The 22,191-nt window shown below is 36.4% G+C and overlaps 3 protein-coding genes across 4 annotated transcripts in view; 2 read left to right on the top strand and 1 right to left on the bottom strand.

The window, feature by feature from the left end:
• The window catches only part of LOC146450713 (uncharacterized), a 9,818-nt gene extending 3,557 nt beyond the window's left edge, over nt 1-6,261 (top strand). For both annotated transcript variants that reach the window (XM_085100073.1, XM_085100072.1), the window contains 7 exons: nt 159-271; nt 1,350-1,666; nt 2,439-2,703; nt 3,339-3,536; nt 4,128-4,285; nt 4,791-4,906; nt 5,446-6,261. In XM_085100073.1, the coding sequence (XP_084956199.1) occupies nt 159-271; nt 1,350-1,666; nt 2,439-2,703; nt 3,339-3,536; nt 4,128-4,285; nt 4,791-4,906; nt 5,446-5,989 (1,711 nt within the window). In that variant the 3' untranslated portion in view covers nt 5,990-6,261. The remainder of the gene's footprint in view (nt 1-158; nt 272-1,349; nt 1,667-2,438; nt 2,704-3,338; nt 3,537-4,127; nt 4,286-4,790; nt 4,907-5,445) is intronic.
• LOC146450707 (uncharacterized) overlaps nt 1-22,191 on the bottom strand; it is a 162,139-nt gene that overhangs the window by 18,880 nt on the left and 121,068 nt on the right. The window lies entirely within an intron of this gene.
• Nucleotides 1-22,191, top strand: part of LOC146450712 (uncharacterized) — a 47,554-nt gene that overhangs the window by 5,668 nt on the left and 19,695 nt on the right. The gene's annotated exons all lie outside the window — the stretch shown is intronic.

Here is a 22,191-nt window from a genome sequence, read left to right as displayed (position 1 = left end):
ATCAGTCCCTTCCACATGACTGTTAGTACACTGTCATAGAGGTCAATACTGATGCTGCCGTTTCAGGAGCCATGCCCCAAATATTGGCTTGACTACATGTACATGTAAATCCTCTTCAGTCTTCTAACCAAAGGCACTGGTTATAATTGTCTTTTCAGATTTAGCAGGTCGAATAGGCTGTTTGCTGGAGTATGGTTTGGCAAAGGAAAACCACATTTTTCTACATTTATGAAGCCATTTTGTCAAAGCATAAGAAATTTGTACACAGAAGGTGAGGTGTTAACCTGAATGCATACTGGTATAGGATTTCATTGATCATAAACAAGTTCTGAATGTTGGATCAAAATAGGCCATTTGAATTATTGCATCATTTTACTACAACAGTGAACTACCAGAATTCATTTCATTTTTCCTTTATTTAAATTGTGTAATCCCAGTGGGACTAAAATAACAAAAGCCATGATTAGCCTGAGAAAACAACAAACTGAAGGATTCTGGTAGTTGTAATTAAAATGGCCTATTAATGGTTGTCTGGTCGTCCCAGGCAATCAAAAGTATGCTGAGTGGTTGCCACTATGGGCAACCTTATCTGCCATGGCATTAGACCTATATTTTCTTGTCTTCTATATCCCATATATGCAATTCACACATGGGTTGATCAAAATGGCCACTGTTGTTTCCCCATCTGATTGGGTGAGGGTTATGATTGCATGTAACGTAAAGGACAGTGGCAAATTATTAACTCATACTGAAGATAAAAATTGCACTCTCCAAATCAGGCGAGCAAGTGATCAATCCACGATTACATTGTAGAACTTGCCCTAAGAGATCCATACATGCATTGGTGAGTGGGTAAGCACTAATTTCCAACCCTGCAGTGGCTATATTTAACAAAAGATACATTGTAGGCTACTCACTCTTTTGAATACAGTTGATGTTCATTTTTTTAACAAAAATGAAGCTCACCTTTTTCAACCACACATGAATGTATACTTGTACTTTTGGTTTCTTATCTTGAACCACAGCAAGAAGTTGGACAACCAAAATATTATTCGGGACAACAAGACTCAGAATTAAATTTTGAACCCTGAATGTACATGCACATGTATTTTTATGGAAAAAATGTACCATACACAATGACATTTAAGCTGCTTTATAATTAGTTTCCAAATGTCTCTCTACATACATGTGTACATGTACTGAGGATTATAACATGATAGCCTTTGTAAACACATTTATGGTACAGGGCCTTGAAGATTTTATGTACATGCAAGTACATTGTATGAAGTATGTTATAATTAGTAGGTTTGTCCCTGATTTGTTTAGTTGTTATTTTCATCTTTATACAGGTATTACAATTGGTGGAGTTGTCGACAGGACAATTAAAGGTATCCTCCTTGACACAAGCATGGACTCACCTGCAAGATCTGCTTGGCTAAACTTAAAACAGTACAATGGATACAATGGGTGCAATACTTGTACAGAACCTGGGGAACAACTGGACCTTGGTCCTGGAAAGAAAAATGCTAGACGGCAATGTCACATCTACCCCTTCAATAAAGAATATGCACAAACTACAGGACATGCAAAACTCAGAACACATGAAGTGGTCAAGCAACAGGCTCTTGTTGCCATGTCCCAAATTTCAAAGAAGGGAAAGGTTTCTGTGAGTATTCGAACTGTGAATTATGTGACAATCGTGTATTGATACACTGTAGCCTTCTGTTTCATGCATTTAAATATTCAAAACATACAAAGAAAGCATATCCTTTGATACAGCCTTATGGTAAACATGTCCCTTTCAGTGTACCATGTGTTCAGGCAGCAAAGAGCAATACAAGATTGTATCAAAATTTGAATGGCATCTGACATTTCTCTTATTACCATTTAATAACAAAGCAATGTTGTCCATTGAATTTTTTAAACTTGATACTTCTCCAACATATCACTGTTAAGTGTGATACTGTGCATGTATAACACAAACAAAAAATGGATGTTCCATGTACATTGTATTATAAGCAATATCGTGACATCATAAAACAACCTTCTCCAAAAAGGTGGCAGCAAATTAAAAAATATACATGTTATGCATTGATATGTTGCTGTAGAAAGTTTCACTAAATGCACAACCAAAACATCTGTAGACTTGACTGGGAGTATATAGCATGACACACCATGCCTTGTCTATCAATTCAAGAAATTGTGGTTTGGGTTCTAACTTGCTGTACATGCCCTACCACAATGTACAGCATGTTGATTTTAAGTTTTAATCACCATTTTGGATAACAATCTTTTTAACCTGTACATATTTAATTTGGGAAGATAAACATTGGGAGCCAGCTAAAAACTTGTTACAGATTCATGTACAGCTTTGAACAGCCAGTTTCATGTAATAACATTACTATACATTATTTTTTTATTATGTTGTTATTTTCAAGGATCCAGTAGAAGGAGTCCTTGGCTTGTCTTGGGCATTTTCGTTACCACTACATGATGTAGTTGCTGGCACTGCTGTTGATTATATGCATTGCATCTGTGAAGGTGCAGTTGATCAACACTTGAAGGCTTGGTTTGAAGACAAGTCTAGTAACCAGTACTTGGGGAACAGATTGCATGAGATTGACAGCGCCTTGCTTTCTTTAAAGCCTATTTCCGAAATAACTCGTCGACCCAGGAGTATATCAGACTGGAAACAATGGAAGGGTAAGTACATGTACATGTAAAAAGCTTTGGGTTTTAGAAAAATTTAATTTTCTCTGAATGACTATTCAGTTTATATATTATTAAAGTGAGCATCTTGATAAAACCCATTTTGAGTCACTTCTAAATTAGTAACTTAAAACAAAGGCACAGTGCAGTTGAACCTCAGTAATAGCGAGGTTTCCGTAAGGAAAAGTTCCCCTGTGCTTGTTAACATCATTGCATATCTAAGTTTTGCAAATAAATAGTCATTATCATACCTCCCACATACGATGTACATGCATGTACACACACACTCACACAGACTGGCAGACAGACATATGACATAATATCCTTCATTGTATAAACAAATGGGATTAAAGTACATGTGAATGAGTACGCTTGTGTGGTCCTGATTATGGTAACTAAATTAAATCATATGTGACTAAATTAATTTTGTAATGAACTATTTTGATACTATAATGAAAATAATTAATTTAAAATCAGCAAGCAATTAAAAATGTAGACAGAAATGTAAGGTATGTTGCACATACAGTATGTACTGTGCAGTCATACATGTATAAAATTTTTTTGGGTGTCCTGGGCAACCAAGACCATGTGCAGTAGGGTAACAGGTTTGATGACATTGTTATTTTCAGCTAATGAGAAGAGAGCATTTCTCCTCTACTATTCACTTCCGCTGCTGTTTGAAAGAGTGGATGAACAGTTCCTTTCGCATCTTGCCTTCCTTGTTGGAGGAGTTTACCGCCTTTTGAAAGACAGCATTTCTCAAACTGACCTGCAGGAGGCTGGTGTCTTTCTGAAGCTTTATTGTGCACAAGCACCATATCTTTATGGTGAGTATAATCACTTCTTGGGTTAACTGTTTTTGTTGTTCATTGGTGATGTACATGTAATCTCCAGCATATTTATCAATTCCTTGATATTGGTTTGAATTAATTTTTGTAACAATGCAGGGTTGGAAACTAAATTTTGAGAGCACTGGCCATCTATGCGATTGACTTAAATAATGCACTTGCCTTGATAAGGGATGTGTACTCATCCAACAGGATTCATACTCGCATGGACGGGTGGGAAAGTGCTAATTTCCAACACTGCAATGTTGATGTTCAGTTGGTTATATTTCTGTCTGATTTTATTGACATGCACTTTTACATTGTACCAGATAATGAAAAAAAATCTACCATATTTGGCTGTAAATGTATTTGAATCAACAGTCAAGTCCCATTACATGTAATGGAAACCTTCTTACCATGGATTGGTATCCCTTAGACAGAGAGTACATAATAACAGGAGTTATCTCTACACCGTAGTATAAAAAACAAGACTTCAAATCCTATCCGAAATTTAACAGGGCATTTTTGGTAGAGTGTCTTGTATTTTACACCACTGTGATGCCATGTTTTTTTTTTTTGTAACAACAACAGGTGAAAGATTCCAGACATTCAACATTCACCAGGTCCTTCATCTGAAAGAAACTGTGGAAAACTTAGGACCTCTATGGTCAAATTCATGTTTTCCTTTCGAGGATTACAATGGCGATTTGACAGGATACTTTCATGGAAGTCAAAATATCCAAGGACAGGTATGGTGGCAAAATAAAAGGATATTTATCTGCACATGATTGGCTTTATTGTGCTGGTAAAAGTGCCAGGGAAACTTTTGCAATAGGAAATAATGCAGAAAAGACCAAACATTGGAGAATGCAAACATATTTGGGGTAAAACAGATGTAGTGTGCCTTCCATGTACAGTTAAAAGCAGTAGTTAAAAGCAAATCTATTATGATATTGGGGAGGGGGGGGGGGGGGGGCTACATGTGCTTTTGGCTAGCTAAAACGTGTACTGTACATTGGCCATTCATTTTGAACAACAGTTTGAAAGAATTAGTATTTGAATAATCTGCATTACCTAATGGTTCATTTGTTGTCCTTTGAATAAGAATGTCGAAGATCATTGTAATCGTTAAAAGGGATGGGATGTTGAAGTAAATGAATGCTTTCTATGCCATACACAAAATAGATTATACAATGCCTAATGAAATTAAATAATTCTAAATTGTGACTTCTTTACAATTCAACCCCTCTGCAGATTGTCAAATCAATATGTGTGCAACAGCATCTTCCACAACTGGCAGAGTCGTTGCCTGAAGGCTCAGATGCCAAGGCGTTTTACAATACTCTCTTGTCAAAGTCCTATCACTGCAGGTAAGTCCATTAAAGCAAATGCACATGTAGCTGACAGCAAGTCATTGTATGTACATGTACTTTGATACAAATTCATCTAGGTACATATAATAAGGTAAAGTTGTACTCTGATCATACTGCTGGAGCTACATGCACACCATGAAGCAACTGGAAGTATTATTACTTCACCCTGCATGAGATGCTAGTCCACTGAAGGGTTCCCCCCCCCCCCCCAGCATTGTGTTAGGTTTCCTAACACAATGCGGACCCAGACTTTAACCAACAACCTTCTGCTTGAAACTCAGACACTACATGTAACTACTAGACCACCAAAACAGGGTGATGAATCATAAGTGAAGTGAGTGATTCCACAACTGTTTTTATCATGCTATGACATACACCTGTACATATAAATAAACGTGGGAAATTTTACAGAAATTTTTATTTTTGTATCAAGTGCAACAGTGAACACACATCAAACTGCACAACACTCCTTGTACAACTCTAGGCTGCCTACATTTATTGTTTATATATGCCTTTGCTCTTTTATTTTGTACAAGGACTGTAGGGGAACAGATAACAGAAGGCACCTTTGTTGTGGGATCACTGGAGCGTGTCTGGCAAGCTTCAACTACATTGACTGTGGAGGAGCGAGAAGTTGTTGGGGCAGTTTCCAAAATGTGGCTATTCAGTCGAGCTGTTATAAATGGTGTGGAGTTCCAGAGTGAATTGTATAAAAGAACAACTGCAAGGAACAATTTCACTGCCATTATTGAAATACGTGGGAAGAGCCACTGTAATGGTTCAATTGTAAAATTTGTAAAATACGAAGCAAAGTGTACCAGGATGTCATGTCAAAATGGTAAGTGCTCCTGTAGCTTGCCATTTCACTACATTGCTTTAGTTAAGAAAATGGCAAAGCATCCATCCCAGCTTCCATTTTACCAGGGGATGCAAGTAATCAGGCACATCAGACGGGTTACTATTGCAGACAACATTATTGTTGTACCTATTTCCTCTATAAAGCAGAAATGTATGTGGATTGAGACTGATGCTACCAGCACCTATGTGTGTCATCTTCCCAATTCGTTTGAGAAAGACTAATGTATACAGAACATGGACGTAACCCCTGGATATATCAAGTGCATGCACTGATTGGCTCAGAGCTGACACATCGAAGCTACAATGTATAAATGTATGTTAAATTTCAGATACTAGTCGGTGAAAATGTGTCTCTTAGGAATGAATTCTTTTTTTATAATCCAGGGGATTGGTACATGTATATAAAGGCCCATTTAAATGGTTTTGATTTTTGCCCAACATTCATAGTACAAATTTGTTAAACTGTATTATAATTGTTTGTATTACAAATGTCCAGTGTTTTTGAACAGATTGGTAACATTAATTATCTACAACATTGATAAAGTCGTGTGCTTGTTGAATTGGTGTCAAATCAAAAGTCCTGGATTGTGCTGAAGCCATTTGAACACTGATCTAACTTTTTTTATACCTTTGTAGAGCATTGATTCAACATTTGTATAAGGAGTGTCATGAAAAAGTCAAAACTGTTTCATAAAGAACAACCTTCTACTGGACGTACATGGTGTCGTACAGTTGACTTATATGCAAGTTAGCAATGGGATTTTATAACGAATGATAATTATTGCCAAATTAAATGAAAAGAAAGTTTGAAGTTTCAATAGATTGAAGGTTGTATGACTGAAAGATTGTAGTTGGTTTCAAATAGCCCACAATAATTTATTAAGAGGATTTGCTTGATTTTTTATTTGTGGATGGTGAATTCAAAATCCAGGGTTTGTGTGCTTGAAAGACTTAAATTTGAAAATCAAGTCCAAAGCCTTGGTTAAAGTTCCTTAAAAAGGTGTACTAGATTTGTTGGTTGAAAGTCCTTGTTACACAGAATATCAGCAACATTTTGTGTCAAGCAGAGGATATTTTTATATTGCGCCTGCACACTGTCATTGAAATTAAGTCACTGGAGATTGGATTCAAAAAAGGATGCAAACTCTTCGAATATATTTCAGGCTATAGATAAATAAATGTATTTTTCTACACCTCTCAAATACTGTATCAGATCTTAAAATCAGACTTCAACTAGTGGTGATGATGTTAATATGTGGTCAGTCTCAAAATAGTAAAAAAATAGTCCATTTTAAATCTGTTTGAAAATCGTCCTAATGGCATCATTAAATCAAAATTTCTGTGTTCACCTGAATTCAATTCCAAATATGTTTAAAATAGACTGTTTTTATGCTATTTTAAAAACTCCTTACGGATTTCAATTTTAAATAGTTTTTAAATATTCTATTTAAAAACCGTTTTTACTTTTTACATGGCAAAACTACATTTTAAATCGAAAACGTTTCCACGGTATTTTTATAACAGTGTTTAAGTAGCCTATTTGAAAACTATTTTAAAAAAAAGGTCAGTAGTTGTGTTCTAAAAATATATTTGAAATACCCTGTTTAAACACTGTTTGTACATAAAATAAGAAATTCCAGTAGTAGTGGACTCAAAATAGATTTCAAATACTCTATTCAAACACTGTTTATAACACGAAATAAGTAATCGCAGTAGTTAAGGTCTCAAAATATATTTCAAATACCCCATTTTAAACCTGTTTATCGCTAAAAAAAATATTAAATTCGATGGAAAAGCCCCTCAGCATCATAAAATACTGTTTAACTATATTTGAAATACTTTTCAAATAATGACCAAAATTTGAAATTTTTTGCAAAATAGCATTAAAATACATAATAATGGCTTCAAAATAGTGTTCAAATCATTAAAATAGTTTTTAAATACTTTAAAACCAGTTATAAAATACAGTTGGTTTGGTAAGGGTTGCGAAATTAAGTGCAGGGTGCCTCAGGGTTCTATACTAGGTCCCCTACTCTTTCTACTCTATATAAATGATCTGTGTAACGTGTCGAAGGTCGTGGATTTTATTCTTTTTGCAAATGATACAAACGTATTTTTCTCTCACAAAGATTTTAACTTGTTTCCTGGAATCTTGAATTCTGAAATGCTTAAATTAACTCAATGGTGTCGATCAAACAAACCACCCGAAAGGAGGAAAACACTTGATATATCTATTCAAATTGACAACAATGCAATTGAACGTGTGAAAGAGACAGTATTTTTAGGTGTTATCCTCGATGAGCATTTGTAATGGAAGCCTCACATTCTTAGTGTTTCTAGAAAAATATCAAAATCAATAGGTATTATTTATAAGTCTAGTTTTTGCCTTCCCAAAACCTCCTTACGCTCCTTGTACTATAGTCTAGTTTACCCTTACTTAATTTATTGTGTTTCTGTGTAGGGATCGACATATCAGTCTAATTTAAATCGGATTACTGTTCTGCAAAAGAAGATGATCAGAATAATATCTCAAGTTTCTTTTGATGCTCCTATAACTGGTGTTCTTTTTTAAGGGCAAGAGATTTTGAAATTCTTTGACATATATTTATACCAAATAGGTAAATTTATGTATCTTTTTAAAAGAAGCTTACTTCCAAATGATTTTCGTGATATGTTTACTCTTTCAAGCCAGATACATTCTTATAATACAAGAAATTCCAACCTTTTCTATATACCTTATTGTCGAACTAATTTTCGAAAGTTCTCAATTTGGTTTCAAGGTCCTACGTTTTTCAACTCGCTTAGTCGTGAAATTCAAAACAGTGAAAGTATCAGTTTGTTTAGCAAAATTCCTTCTTTCTTAGTTAAATTGACTCTTTGTTGAGCTACACACCTTTTTTATTTTTTTTCTTTCTTTTTTTGACTTCTTTTAATAAAAAAAATTTAATTGGAATTTTCATTCAGTACCATTAACTTCTATGGTTTATCCTATAGTTCCAGGGAGCCTATAGTTAATAAGCCTCAGGCTTCTATATAGGCTTCCTAGCCATTAACACATTTCATCTTGTTAATAGTTTAGTAAGAATATTGTGTATCATCTTTAATGTATTTATGTTGTATTTTTTGGGTAATGGCAAATTAAAAATGAAGCAGTCGAACGGTCAAACCTCTTGTAAGTCAGATCACAAATTAAATTAAAATAAATTCTGACGTATATATTTAGGGCTATATTTTTAAAAATGATCTATCATTTCAACAGTCATAAACAGTCACTTCTAGCAAAATATAATGTGGAAATTACAGGTTGATTGAGTCAACCAAGAAAACATGACAACAACAAGAAAACAATTGCCTTTAATCATCATAACAGCTATTATGCTATTTAAATGCACCTGCAATTTTTCTATTTAAACCCATAACACCTCTCACAGGAACTTTATGGCTGTAAAAGTGTTTCATTAGATGAATATAAATGGCCCAGCGTAGGTCTGTGTTGGCTACAAACTAATATTGATAATAATATATTATATTACATGTTATGAGTGTAAATAAAAAAATGAGAAAACTCTCATTAATCTCATTCTGGTGAGATTAAAAGGCTTTTCAAATAATAATGATAATAATAATAATAATAATAATAATAATAATAATAATAATAATAATAATAATCTTTATTAAAATATTTCACACAAATTGCCATTTACAAGTTAAAAGTATATAAAAAAGAGCTATTAAAACCAATTTACAATTCAATTCGATTAAAAAAGGATAATATTTTCAAGCAAAATGTCACTAATAATTTTTTTAAATATTCGATTGCGAAAAAAAAAAGAAACTGAGACTACTTCCAAGCATAATGTTTTTGTAAAGAAAAAGAAAAAAAAACAAATGTCATGAAGTTTTTGAAAAAAAATGAAATTCGGCATTTTAAAATGAGTTCCACTTGATAAAAAGAAAAGAAAAAAACATAACAAAATACGCATCTTTCAAATGGCCCCTTCTGCGGTTTCAATGTCAATGTCCCCGTTCTTGATGTCACGTTGAATTCTTCATAATGACCTAGAACCTCTAAGACACACGAGTGCAGATCTTAACAGTGCGAATGAAATTCGGCTTCTGGTCCATGACATGGTTTTGGCATAATAATAATAATAATAATAATAATAATAATAATAATAATAATAATAGTAATAGTAATAGTAATAATAATAATAATAATAATAATAATAGTAATAATAATAATAATAATAATAATAATAATAATTCTTTATAAATAAATTTATTCTAAAACGGTATGTGCACGAAGTGCAAAAGCCCCTTAAGATTGGTGAGCTTTCTTCAAGTCCATCCTTCCTTAGCATAATACCATAACCTCCCTTAGGTAGATGTTTACCTCCTGTAGGTGGATGTTATGAGTTGGTAAAAATGGAAATTATGAAATTCAAGGCAATGATAGAAAAGCTCCTTATGATCCCAAGTTTCCCTGCTAGAGTGTATTAAAGCTTATATGCGTATGAATTGACTATTATAAAACATAAACTATAAAATGTACACTGTAGGCTACTCTACCTCCCTTAGGTAGATGTTAACCTCCTGTAGGTGGATGTTATGAGTTGGTAATAAATGAAATGACACTCAGGTCAACGATTAGAAAAGCCCCTGCAAGATTGTAAGTTTTAATGCTTGCAAATAAGCTTTCCATGTGAACGATTGTGCCAGTATAACACATACGATACAAACGTGGTGCTATAAAACGTACCTCCCTTAGGTCGATGTTAACCTCCCGTAGCCGATGTTACCTGAGCAAATCTTGACTGTTTTCATAGTTCCACGTTTCTTCCACAAATCGAGCGTAAAATCCTTGAGATCAGTGTTCAGACGCCGAGAAACGAAAGTAGGAAGAACTTTGTATTCTACCATAACGAATCCTAACAAACGTTCGAAGTCTTTATTTCACCAACGTCGTCCGCCATTAATACTAAAAGCGAGTGAATGCAGGTCAATTTCCGGTATAATCGGATCTCCGATCGTGGCTGCTCCGAAGAATAACCCGATGACGTCACCTCCCTAAGGCCGATGTTATCTTTTGTCAACCTTTCTACTGAGTTCAACGCAATAGCGTCCTTGAAATTGATCCTGTAAATTTCGTTGCAGAGTATTTCGAAAACCGCGAGTTTCTACTTCTTACATAGTGAGAGACGTCGACATTTGGATTTCGTCGATAACTTCAGGATTTTCAGGTAATGGACACGTAATTCACTTCGCGTGACTACGCAGCTTGTCCAGACTGATTTGCAGTGAATGTTGCTTTCATAAGCAAATATGATCGTCATGGCTTTGCTTTCTTGTTTAAGGTATACCTCGCTACCTCAAACACTGTTACAAGTTCTGGTGAACTCTTTATCGTCTTGGAACCGCTAAATAGCACAATTTCGATAGAAAAGCGGAGCAAGTTTTTGAAGGTGAGTCTACTCTATGCTACATTTTAACATGATACCTAAACATACTGACTAGTAGAAATCAAAGATTATAGAGTGCGTTCGACAGCCCTAAGTTGTACGATTGTACGGCCTGCTGCGTGACTTTTGTTAGGTAGCTCTTTCGTCCTTTTATTTCTGTACGTATTGTGTAGCTACCAAGGTGAAATATTTGCAATAAACGAAGCTAGGTTTAAAATTTCAGCGGCTACGTTGTTGAACATAAAAATAGTAGAAAGTATTTTCGGTCCGTCTGTTGCGTGACACCATCAAACTTTAAAATAATCAAGCGCTTTCAATCTTTGAGAAAAACGAAACTTACAGGCCAGCGTCCTATTTTGGTCTTCTACTCAAAAGATATTTTACTAAAATGCCGCGAAAGTTACGCGACTATAAAGCCGTAAAAATGTCAAACTGAAGCGAGTTAATTTGCATACAGTTTTGAAAGACATCTCAGGGCCAAGGTTATACAGAGAGCGGACAACTCTATCCAGTGGATAAAATGTTCTCAAACCAATAGATTTTATCCGCTGGATAGTGAATTATCCGCTGGTGAAAAGCCCTCTTTACTAAAAGGTTTCTGAACATAGTAACGATTGGTCTTTTGGTAGTTCCACAGGCTAGTTTGCGGTTGAAATCTATTTTTGACACGACGAAATGTACAACGGGCGTGGGCGCTGTGGTGTTCGATGAATTTATTTCCCACGGAAAATTATTTTACCTTGGCCACAAAACGTGTTTGTTCTTCAATGCAATCTTTCACAAAAAAGATTTCTGGAAGAAAGGGAAAAGATTCTGCAGAGATGTTTCCATCCAGTGAATATTGATGAACATTGCCGTTGAAATGTGATCCGGTAAAATATTCCCGATGTATGCAAATTTTGCTCGGATAAACTGCGTGTGTCTTCCAACCTGTTATTGCCTAGCAACCTTCCTTTGTCTGACGTCATTCATACTTGTTTTTCCCTGTTGCAAGGCAACATTACGTTGTGATGTCATCCACCCCTGCAAAAAATCTGCGGGGAATGCCAGATGTGCGCCCAAGATCCACCCATGCATCGACGACGAAAAAATCTCGATTCAAACCCGTAACCAACATTAGGATGGCGTTCTGCGATCGCAATTATGTAAATATGTGTCAGTATCGCTTTTAGTAAACCGCGTCAAGCGAAGTCTGCTTGTCTCAAGATAATTATCTGTTAAAAAGGATTCGATTTGCTTGAAGGTGGCAATCATTATCTGAGCGAAAGAAGACAAAGAAAACAAACGAACATTGTACATATAAATAATGTTCTGCATGAGCACTTTTTAGACAGACTGCTCTGTTTTGAGTGGTGTGTTACTATAACGATCGTGATACAAACTATATATAGTCTTATCGTTGCGGTTGTGTTCCGATATTTTACATAATCCTAAACTCTTCGCTACTCTTGATACTCTTGATGTGATCGTGAGGAGTCAAATAGTATGTAATATGAAATAAGTTACTTCGGGTGGGACGTAATGGCGAGACGATGGTTGAGAATTTGAGCGCTTCAGGTAAATTCCGCACGAAATTGTATGTATTCCGAGATAAAAGGTGAATTTTTTCGTCCCATTTTGCTCCAAGTTGTGATCAAACTGGCCCCACGAACGATTGAATCAGCCGTTAGCTATCCGCAGGGCTTGCTTCGGTAAAACAGATCCTTTGATCGAATTGGCAGCCGTGAGTTTACTAATGACTAATAAGTTTGCGGATTGGCGTGTGGCAATTGACGTGTGGAATGGCATAATAATGCAAAATATGATCTGTGCGTAAAGACCTCAAGAGATAAATTAACTGAAAAGCGCGCCCTGTTTTCGCGCCAATGTTTTAAGCGCAGCTCTAGAATAACGACTAAACTAGTGATTTCAATATGAAAGTGAGTGCTGGCGAAGGGGGATAAAGTTGCGGGGATTTAACTAAACAGTGAATGGGTTTGGAAAAGGGGTTCGACTTTGAGGGTAGGGAGAGTGAGTTTCAGTTGGATGAGTTAGCAGGGTCATGGCAGTTAAGTGATTTGTATAACCCATATTGGGGAAGAAATGTTGAAGACGCTTCTTTTTTGTGGGATGGGGGTGTTGGTGAAGTGGACGGATCAGCCGCCCCAAACGGCACATTTTGAATTATTTGCTTCCACGAGCAAAGAGCTCGTGTGAAAGTGCAACGAGTCGTTTGATTTCAGAGTGAAGCAATCATCTGATTTCACAGTTGCACAGTTCGCTTCGATGAGCGATCGACATGTTTTCAATTCTTTTGCCTCATCGGACACACTTACGGACAAAGAGCATGACTCAACGGTCGAGTTATTTGGCACAAACTCCACAGACTGAATTATTGGCCTCCACGGGCGAAGAACTCGTGTGAAAGTAAGACTAAAGTACAACGAGTCCTTTGATTTTACAGTTGAGTGGTTCGCAGATTTTGAATTATTAGCCTCCACGGTATGTTTTCTATTTGCTATGTCTTTATTTGCTTTTGTAATCATTCATCAAGGTCACGAACGGAAAGAGATCAATTTGTGTTTGGCTGCTTTTATAGATCCACCGTTTGAGATCACTTTCCACGGGAGAATTTTACCACGACCTTACGCACAGACGGTTTCGAGGCCAGTTGACTTTGCCATAAAACAAGTAGGTTAGTATTTCTAAAGTATTTGTATTTGCTTGATGTCTTAATTTGCTTGTGAAAATATTCAATTAGACTGCAAGCAGTCCCTTTCTGGTTAGTGGAGATGGTGTTCTCATAGCGCAGCGAGACTGGAGCGAGGAGAAATAAACGAGAAGAGACTGGGGGAGAGAACGGATTAGTGATGAATCCCGTGGAAAGTGATCTCAGTTCTCAAGCCAGTGGATCTATTAGAGCAGCCAAACACAAACTGATCTCTTTTCGTTCGTGACCTTGATGAATGACTACAAAAGCAAATAATGACATAGCAAATAGAAAACGTACCTACTTGTTTTATGGCAACGTTAACTGCACCTCGGAAGCGAATGGGTCTGACAGCGTGCGATTCTCAAGTGCAAAGTCAGGTGTCGATCCCGGATTATATGTCAGCCATGTGATTTGCGCGTGGTTGTCGTTTAAACCATCCCGGATAATTCTCTACTGCGCAAGCTTCAAGTCTTACATTCGACAAAATTTTGGATTTTTTCTCCTATTGACAAGAATAGTGGGCTGTCTCGCTAACGCTCGCCAGCAACAAGAGATCGAGGATAAGAAAATAAAAGCCTGGGTTTTGAAGTAGAAGTGTGATTTGAAAAAAAAACGTAACTGTGTTTGGAAGGACCCGGGAGGGGGGGGGGAAGGGGGGTACTCCCCAAAAAAATTGGATAGGGGTGGGCGGCCCGCTTCCCAAAACCCTTACCCAATTTATGACCAAACTCTGCGATTTTCGCTACCCTATTTATGACCTGACCAAAAATTTGATACCCTATTTATGACCTGATAGTGTCTCGTCAACTTTAGTTCAAAAACCCCTGGAGCTCAGCGCGTGACAAGCCGTTGTGGCACGTACACACTTGCTGTAAACATCATGATGAAGAAGCACAGGTAGCCCAAGCTCGAAATATGAGGGCTGGTTACGCAACGGTTGAAAAATATAAGGATTTGTATGAGAGAAAAACGGTTTATTTTAGAGGCTAAAAATATGAATGAATTTTTAAATAAAAATCACCCACCTTACTTCTCTTATGTATTTCTTTCCTCCTATGTGGTTTTTAGGGCGATTTAGCGCGATTCCAGTGAGGTTTAGTTCTATCGCTCTCTCTCTATTTATCATAGCCTCCAACGCAGACGTCCTTAGGGGTTTGTCAGGCGTTTCGAGTCTGTCATGATACAGCATTCTTGTTCGGCACGCGTGCAATGGCCACGCTTGGCTGACTTCCGAATGCACTCATTGAACATTGCACGCGTGCTGAACAAGAATGCTGTATCACGACAGACTCGAAACAATAGAAAACTCCCAAAGCACAAACTCAGCCAAAACGCTAAAAATCTTCAATGTTTACTCAAGTTTGGGCTTATAGGAGATAATGTCACAGTTTTTCAATGACCATGAAATTCAGATTCCGGGTAGTAAGTTAATCAATTGTGGCCCTGAAAAAATTTGAAGGAAAAATGACCACGAATTTTTAAGAAAATGCTTTTTTTGCGAGAAGGACTCAAACTATCATTTCTATATGTTAGCATTGCTCGCAATTGCGCGCATTTACAAGGCCCTAAAGCTTTTTGCTGACTTGCAAGGACCCATCTGTAATAAAGATCCCCAAAATAAAGGAATAAATTTCATAGTTTATTAGATATAATCTTGTAAAGTTTGCTTATCATTTTTAATAATTATGACCTAAATTTGGAAAGCGCTAAATTTCTCGAATTAGGTCTTTGCAATTTTGGTGAAACTCTGTTCATGTCCAGCCGAGAGATTTTACGAAAAAAAGCCGGCAACAGCAGAATTTCGACTCAGACCTCAAAGGGGCGTGGCACTATAACCACGTGACATTTACTCCGATCGCCAATTTTTTTGCTATATTGTACATTGATCTATATGTTGTCCATTCTATGCGTTACACTTACTATAAAAGTAAAGGTGGGGATACCAGAGAGCCTCAAAGTAGGGTGGTACCGCCAAAAAATAACTGGGTCGAGTCACCTTAAATTCCTGATATTTGAGAAAATGGTCTTGCATCTAATTGGTGAAGAGAACAAAGACGCAATGACGTCAGGAACATGACCTCACATGAAGTCCATCAGACGGGGAAGGGAGTGACCTGGACCGTCTAAGAATCAGGCTATATTATCTTATAGAAGAAAGCGGCTGACAACATTTATCACTACAAAAAGTCAAGGCAAAAATAAAATACAAGAAGCAGTGATAAACATAGTAAACTTGTGCACTGTATATAACTTGACGTTTCGTATGCTAGTCAACATACATTTTCAAAAGTGACCGTTAATAGTTTTTACAACCATTTATATAATAGTGAAAAGAGGGTCTGGAACCACGATTAAAAGATACAGCTAATTAATATTAATAATGCATCAGATTCTCACTGCTGTCGTTGACATTAAAAGCACTCCTTAGTTCTTGAATAAACAAAGTTTACTTGATTTTACAGTGATAATCACTTATGCCCGATGCTAAAATATCAAAACATTGATCCCACTCAATATTATGTCCAGTGATTTTGACATGGTCAGCAGTGGCCGACGGGCTGCCATTTTTAGCGAGGGCCTTTAAGTGTTCCATTTTCCTGTCATGAATCGTCGCTTTGTTTTGCCGATCTAAAAATCATCGCATGCCAGCAACCGGCTTTGTAAATGATTCAAGATTGTTGAGAACGATTCAGGCGGTCCTTGTAAGGAAAGAAAGATTTGATACAGTGATTGTTTTGAAAAATTATCTTAAGATTAACAAAAGAGTAGAACTTATATACACAGGATTTCAGGCGTTTACAGATTTGGTTGCTCTGCTAACCTAAATAGGACAACAGGATAATGATATATTTTTTTAGGAACCGTGGAGACAGGGCTGTTTGGCTTGTTTCTGTTCCAGTGTCTATAAGAAATTCAAATATCCTTGATTTATTTAAGAAGTTTTGGGAACTGTTTTATCTAATCTTGTTACATTGTTAACACTATCTTAGGATTATACTGTGATTGTCTCTTTATAATTTTTTTAATATTTAATAATTTTTTACGTACTGTACTACCACCTGAGAGTGAGGTTGCTTCCTGACTAAAGATTATTATTATTATTATTATTATTATTATTATTAGTAGTAGTAGTAGTAGTAGTAGTAGTAGTAGTAGTAGCAGCAGTAGCAGTAGCAGTAGCAGTAGCAGTAGCAGCAGCAGCAGCAGCAGCAGTAGCAGTAGCAGTAGCAGTAGCAGTAGTAGCAGTAGCAGTAGTAGTAGTAGTAGTAGTAGTAGTAGTAGTAGTAGTAGTAGTAGTAGTAGTAGTAGTAGTAGTAGTAGTAGTAGTAGTAGTAGTAGTAGTAGTAGTAGTATGTTAAAAACATCGTTAACTAGTATGCCTGTGTCACTTACTGAATAATATATCATTCAGGGCCCAGTTGCTCGAAGCGTGGTTAGCGCTAACCCAGGTTAAATACCATTACAACCTATAGGTTTTAATACCTCTTAACCAAAGGTTAGCGCTAACCATACTTCGAGCAACTCAGCCCTGATAGTTAACGCTGTAGGTGATTATACCCTGAGGGTAGGTCAAGGCAGTTGCTCGTAGCAAAACTTAAGGGGGAGATAATAAATAGCTCATTTGATTTGGTAGGTCCTTAATTACCTGTGGAAGTGTCAGTAGTAGGGAAATGAGCGTTCTGAGGAAGGGACACTAGGACACAGTGCCATCACAATAGCCCTGGGATTAACGTCATCAAAATTGATGACATCGTAATCTAAAAATAGAATTAGAGTTCTGAGGAAGGGACACAGTGACGTCACAATAGCTAAGGGATTAACCTCATGGTGCCATGTAATAGAATTGTAATATGATGTAATAGAATTATTTTTAACCACAGCGATCTACAGATTTTTTATAACAAAAGAGCATTTAGTAGTCGCGTGTTTTGATTGTGTTTTAATTGATTATTTCTATGAACTTAAGCTGTCTATAGCTTTTGATAAAAAAGTAGAGGTTCCGTAGAGTTCTTATGCAAATTTAGGTTTTGGTTCGGATCACTGCTACTTCCATCATTAGTGGCTTTAATCGACTTTATTGTCATATACATATTGTGAAATCTTTGTGTGCGTATTTTAACATACACAATTTAGCAGCAAAAAATCAATGAACTGTAATAAACAAAGGCAACAACGCTCGACTGAGTTAATCAGGCTGTGTAACGGTGCGTGAAATAGAACACGCGTCACTTTTCTACTTCGAAATATTTCAAAGAATCTCATCTTTTTATAACCAGCAAAACCACATAATCTTGTTACGAAAAATAATTGTTTCTTTCCATAATTATATCTATTTTTAGATCCCACTCGACCGGGTGTAAAAAGATAGCACACCACTAAACATTCTTTCTGTTTTTACAGAATCACTGAAGCCCTTCCACCCCGATGATGCAATTATTCTTTTTTTTTTTTAAATAATGATGTCGGCATTACCGTTGACAGAGCACTGTAATAAACAAAGACAACAAAAGACTGTTTTAATTTTTTTATCCCCAACAAAGTTCAACCAGAAACGAAACTTTTTAGAAATTAGGCGGAAAATACACATTACCAACATTTTTTTCATTATTTCCGAGGTTTCAGGGAGATGTAGATAAAATGGAATAGAACAATGACAAGGCAATATTTCACTTGATCCAAAACCAATCAATACACCTTACATGAACCGGTTTTTTTTTTTTTCGGTTTGTTTTGTTATTTTTTTTCTATTCATCTCCACAAATTAACTTCTAAAAAGACTTCCGAATGCAGATTCTTTAGCTTAGAAATTGTAGATCCTGGTTTCGTTCGAGGGAACAATGTTAGTTCTTGCTGTTAGGCGATGCCTGCGAAACCAGATTTGAGGCTAAAATTTCAACTCTTTTATCATAAAAAAATCTGTAGATCGCTGTGGTTAAAAATAATTCTATTACATCATATTACAATTCTATTACAAGGCACCAGGAGGTTAATCCCTGAGCTATTGTGACGTCACTGTGTCCCTTCCTCAGAACTCTTATCCTATTTTTAGATTATGATGTCATCAATTTTGATGTTGTTAATCCCAGGGCTATTGTGATGGCACTGTGTCCCTGTGTGCCTTCCTCAGAACGCTCATTTCCCTACTACTAATAATAATAATATAACATAATATATATATTTAGCCAAGCCTAAAAGCGGAGCTCCAATTTTTTTCATAGCATTTATAAAAATCTGCTTAGCGCATGAACGTAATAACCTTATCAGTTCCTCATTCTTTCTGCAGTTATATATATTTTTAGTGCATATGCAGCAAGCTGCCCAGACAATAACAATGCAATACAGAGGGCAATTTTTTTTTTTTTTGAATGCTGATTTGTTGCAATGGAGGGCAATTTTATTTGTTTTTTCTTTCCCCGAGGACAAAATTACTTACTCCTGTTTGTTCGAGCGGCGAAAATACTCGCTCGTCATTGACTGAACACGCCAGTTCTACATTCCGTTGATTTCTTAATTTTGTGTCCAAAAACAACGACTTCTTTCAAGTTATTTGAAGTTCGACTGTTTAAGCCGGATTGTTTGTACCGCAAATACATGGAAATCAAGTGCTGCAGCTAGAAAGGGAATTCCTAAACGTTAGTCTTCGTGTTTCTTACAGGAATCAGCAAAAGATGGATTATTTGTGTCAAAGCTAAACACTTGGATAGGATTGATATTTGTTCAGTTGAGCAACTGAAATCAGTCATGGCGACCATGCAAGTGCTTTCAACTCGCTGCTTCTTCTTACAACGAATGATAACTGAGCATAACAGTGTCCTTTTGGTGGGAGGAAGGAGTAGGTCAAATTTTGTGGAAGAAATTAAGTTCCTTCTTTAGATCCACCGTTTGCTGTTTTTATCGATCTATTTTCGCGGATTTTCAAGCGGTAGGAATTGTTTAGCCTGACATTGAGTTTTATCGTTGTTAGTTTACTCCTGAATTAAGCTTATATTCTATCTTCATTACATGACTGGGTAAAATTTACAACTCAGTCAATATTTCTCCTACTGAAATCTAAATAAACGTCAAGAAAAGGAGAACACGGGGAAATCACCCTTGGTTGCTTGGCACACGTCAAGAAAATTAGAACACGGGAAAATCACCCTTGGTTGCTTGGCACAGATAAGTATGTTTACAACTGAATGGGCGCCGTGCGGTGCGAACGAAACTGCCCCGAAATAAAAAGTTCAAAAATTCGTTTCTCCACGAATATTTCTCCTATCGAAATGATTGAAGTACATTTGTAAAGCTTGAAACACGTGAAATAAGGAAAAATTATTGATTGTTGCTCGGAAACGCTTTAGACTAGTAAACGGCTAGCAAGTTGCCTAAATTGGTAGGAGTTGCCGAGTCAACAGAGAAAAAAACTCACCGTCGTTTGCTCATATTCTCTGCAAAACCTTAGATTAGGTCATTTCACTTTGTTGTTTTTCGGAGGACGGCAAAGAAATGTACCAAAATTAAAAAAAAAAAAAAAAAATTCAGCCATGTTGCTGCCATCGTCGTTGCTTAACACTCAGCGTTCCCAGATATATTTGGCGCTCGGATAAAAATGTCTGAAAAATCATAAAACAGTCAATATCGGCTCCCACTAAAAAATTTTTGGCCTTTACAAAAATTTAGACTTCAACGCTTAGTTGTGGCCCGAAATATTAGGGCGTTTTAAACTTGTGCGTGTTTATACAGTGCAAGCGCATGGAAGGAAAGCGGCGCAAAGGCATTCTAGTTGCATGTACACGGCTTCAAAACCAAATGTGAAAAAAAATAATTTCTCTGCGAATATTAGTGGTATTGAAACGTTTAATGTATCTGTGTAAAGCTTTAAACACGTAACATAAAGAAAAATTATTGATTGTTGCCTGGGAGAAATTATTTTCGTTTACAAATGATTTGTAAACGGCCATCGAATTACACGTCACAATAATATTTTTTTGTGTAAGAGCAAGTTACCGGCTCGCGGAAAAATGTTTGGAAATTAAAAACTGTGTCAATTCTGCCCCTATGGTAATAATTCTAGTCTCGTTAACAAATGGAAAATACAGGAAAATAGTCTTAGGTGTATGGTAGAATTATTTCAGAGCTTTTAAACTTGTGTCTGTTTACAAACACATGAGAGCCGTGTGGTGCGAATGAAAAAAACACAGCCAGGAAAAATTAATTTCTATAAACGAATATCGATGGTATCGAGAATTTAATAAACGATAAAAGCATCTGCGTAAAGCTTTAAACACGTAATATAAATAAAATTATCGATTGTTGCCTGGAAGAAAGCATTTTCGTTTACAAATGATCTGTAAACGACCGTCAGAATCACGTAAACATGACATTTTCTGCAAGAGCAAGTTTGCTCCCGGGGAAAAATGTTTGGAAATCCAAAACTGTGTCAATTCTGGTCCTATAGTAATAATTCTCATTAGTCTCTAAATAAATGTTAACAAATGGGGAATACGGGAAAATAGTCTTTGGTGTTTGGTAGAATTATTTCAGAGCTTTTAAACTTGTGTGTGTTTACAGACACATGAATGCCGTGAGGTGCGAATCAAAAAAAACACGGCCACGGAAAAAAATGTTCAAATAGTAATTTCTACTCGAATATCGATGGAATCGAGAATTTAATAAAAGATTAAAATATCTGTGTAAAGCTTGAAACACGTAACATAAAGAAAAATTATCGATTTTTTACGGGAAGAAACCTTTTTGGTTTACAAATGATCTGTTGAAACGGCCATCGTAATCACGACCCCGACCCCAACCCCGGCCCCTGCCCCTGCCCCGGCCCCTGCCCAGCGTTTTACTGACATCCCACTTCAACATTGTTCATATGACAAAATCGCCCAACCTGATTTATTGACTTTACTATTTCCAGCGATCAGCGTAGAAAATCGCGGGAATAGGCACACTTGGCGAATGCCGGCGAATTTAATCGTTGATATCTGACATACCAGATATCGTTAGGTGTGTCGCCGGCTTAAACAAGCCATGTTCCTTCGTTAGTATGTGATCATATTCGGCCACAAACCTCAGCATCTGAGTATTTCAAAGAACAATTCAATGCTCTAATTTAAGTTACTTGCGAACAAACAATAAAATGAAATAATTATTGATGTTAGAATAAAACAAAATACGAACAATCTTTCAAGGTTACGAAATAGAGAAAATAATCTTATATAGCTATCACCTTTTACAGAATTCATTTGTTAAGTCAGTTATTACTAAGAACAAGAATTTGCATTTGC

The sequence above is a fragment of the Pavona decussata genome, unplaced genomic scaffold (assembly GCF_977016875.1).
Source record: "Pavona decussata unplaced genomic scaffold, jaPavDecu1.1 SCAFFOLD_431, whole genome shotgun sequence".
Classification (NCBI taxonomy): Eukaryota; Metazoa; Cnidaria; class Anthozoa; order Scleractinia; family Agariciidae; genus Pavona; species Pavona decussata.
The sequence above is the reverse complement of the archived record's forward strand: the minus strand, read 5'-3'. Positions and strand labels throughout refer to the sequence as shown.